This window comes from Mirounga angustirostris, unplaced genomic scaffold (genome assembly GCF_029215605.1).
Source record: "Mirounga angustirostris isolate CCGP_5_RB_7025 unplaced genomic scaffold, mMirAng1.0.hap1 SCAF_16, whole genome shotgun sequence".
Lineage (NCBI taxonomy): Eukaryota > Metazoa > Chordata > Mammalia > Carnivora > Phocidae > Mirounga > Mirounga angustirostris.
The window spans coordinates 9,970,721-9,971,869 of NW_026991724.1; the positions used below are offsets into that span (position 1 = coordinate 9,970,721).

At 41.4% G+C, this 1,149-nt stretch overlaps 1 protein-coding gene across 1 annotated transcript; it reads right to left on the bottom strand.

The window, feature by feature from the left end:
• Positions 1 to 482: 482 nt before the first annotated feature.
• LOC123854937 (large ribosomal subunit protein eL42-like) lies at positions 483 to 885 on the bottom strand. Its single transcript, XM_045890301.2, has one exon. It carries the CDS (start codon positions 859 to 861, stop codon positions 541 to 543), a length of 321 nt encoding a protein of 106 aa, XP_045746257.1. The 5' UTR covers positions 862 to 885; the 3' UTR covers positions 483 to 540.
• Positions 886 to 1,149: the final 264 nt, after the last annotated feature.

Consider the following 1,149-nt stretch of genomic DNA (forward strand, 5'->3'; position numbering starts at 1 on the left):
AAAGGCGTTGTTTAGGGGATTGAGCTGGACTCCCCGGGGGCTTCCAGGATACTGCACGCACACACACAGAAGTTAAATGAGAGCACTGGGTTCTGCAGGTACTGGGGAATTCTTGCCCTGCAGGGCAGGTGCGTCCTGTGCTTCTGGCCTGGTGGTACCTGTCCACAGAGTAGGCACATTTACTCACTGTAAGCTTTTAGCTGCATGGTGTATATACTTTTTTAAAAATTAATTTTATTTGATTATGTTAAAGATGTGATATGTATAGATATAGATATATATCTATATATATCACGTATACACACACACACACACACAATGGAATATTATGCAGCCATCAAAACCCCGAAATCTTTCCATTTGCAACGACGTGGATGGAACTAGAGGGTATTACGTTAAGCAAATAAACATGGTATATATACTTTTTTTTTTATTGATGGCACTAGTTTATTTCCCTCTTAAAAGACCCAACTGCAACCAAATGAAGTGAACATAACCTCAAAATTTCATTGTCTTCATAATATTAACAAAATATGAAGCTTAGAACTGGATCACTTGGCCCTTTCTCTTCTTATCTCCTCCCAGTTCAAAATGCTTGCATCTCTTAATAGCCAGCATTCTCTTAGATCTGCAATTGGGCTCAACACATTCAAGCCTCAGCACAATCTTCTTTGTAGTTTTAGCCTTTTTCCGGAAAATCGGCTTAGTCTGCCCACCATAGCCACTCTGCTTCCTGTCATAATGCCGCTTTCCCTGGGCATAAAGAGAATCTTTGCCCTTCTTGTACTGTGTCACTTTGTGGGGCTGGTGCTTGCCACACTTCTTGCAGAAAGTCCGGCGGGTTTTAGGAACGTTCACCATGTTTGCTGGAGCGCTATCGACACGGAAAGCGGTATATATACTTTTAAAGATGTTCTGAGTGCTCCACCTCCTAAGCAGACTTTTGTCATAGTGCCGCCGTTGATGATGTTTTAGGACCGCTGGCCCCAGAGGGGGCCAGATCCTTTTCCCAATTCCTGCCATAGCTATGTACCACATCTCTTTAGTTACCTTTTAATAGTCTTTTTTTTTTTTAATAAGTTTATCTTAAAAAGAGATGTCCAGACATAAACTGCAAGTGGAGAATAAGTTCCACTTGCCATTAAAAGA

Coding starts and splice junctions, on each gene's coding strand:
- LOC123854937 (XM_045890301.2), bottom strand. CDS start 861: ATGGTGAACGTTCCTAAAACCCGCCGGACTTTCTGCAAGAAGTGTGGC.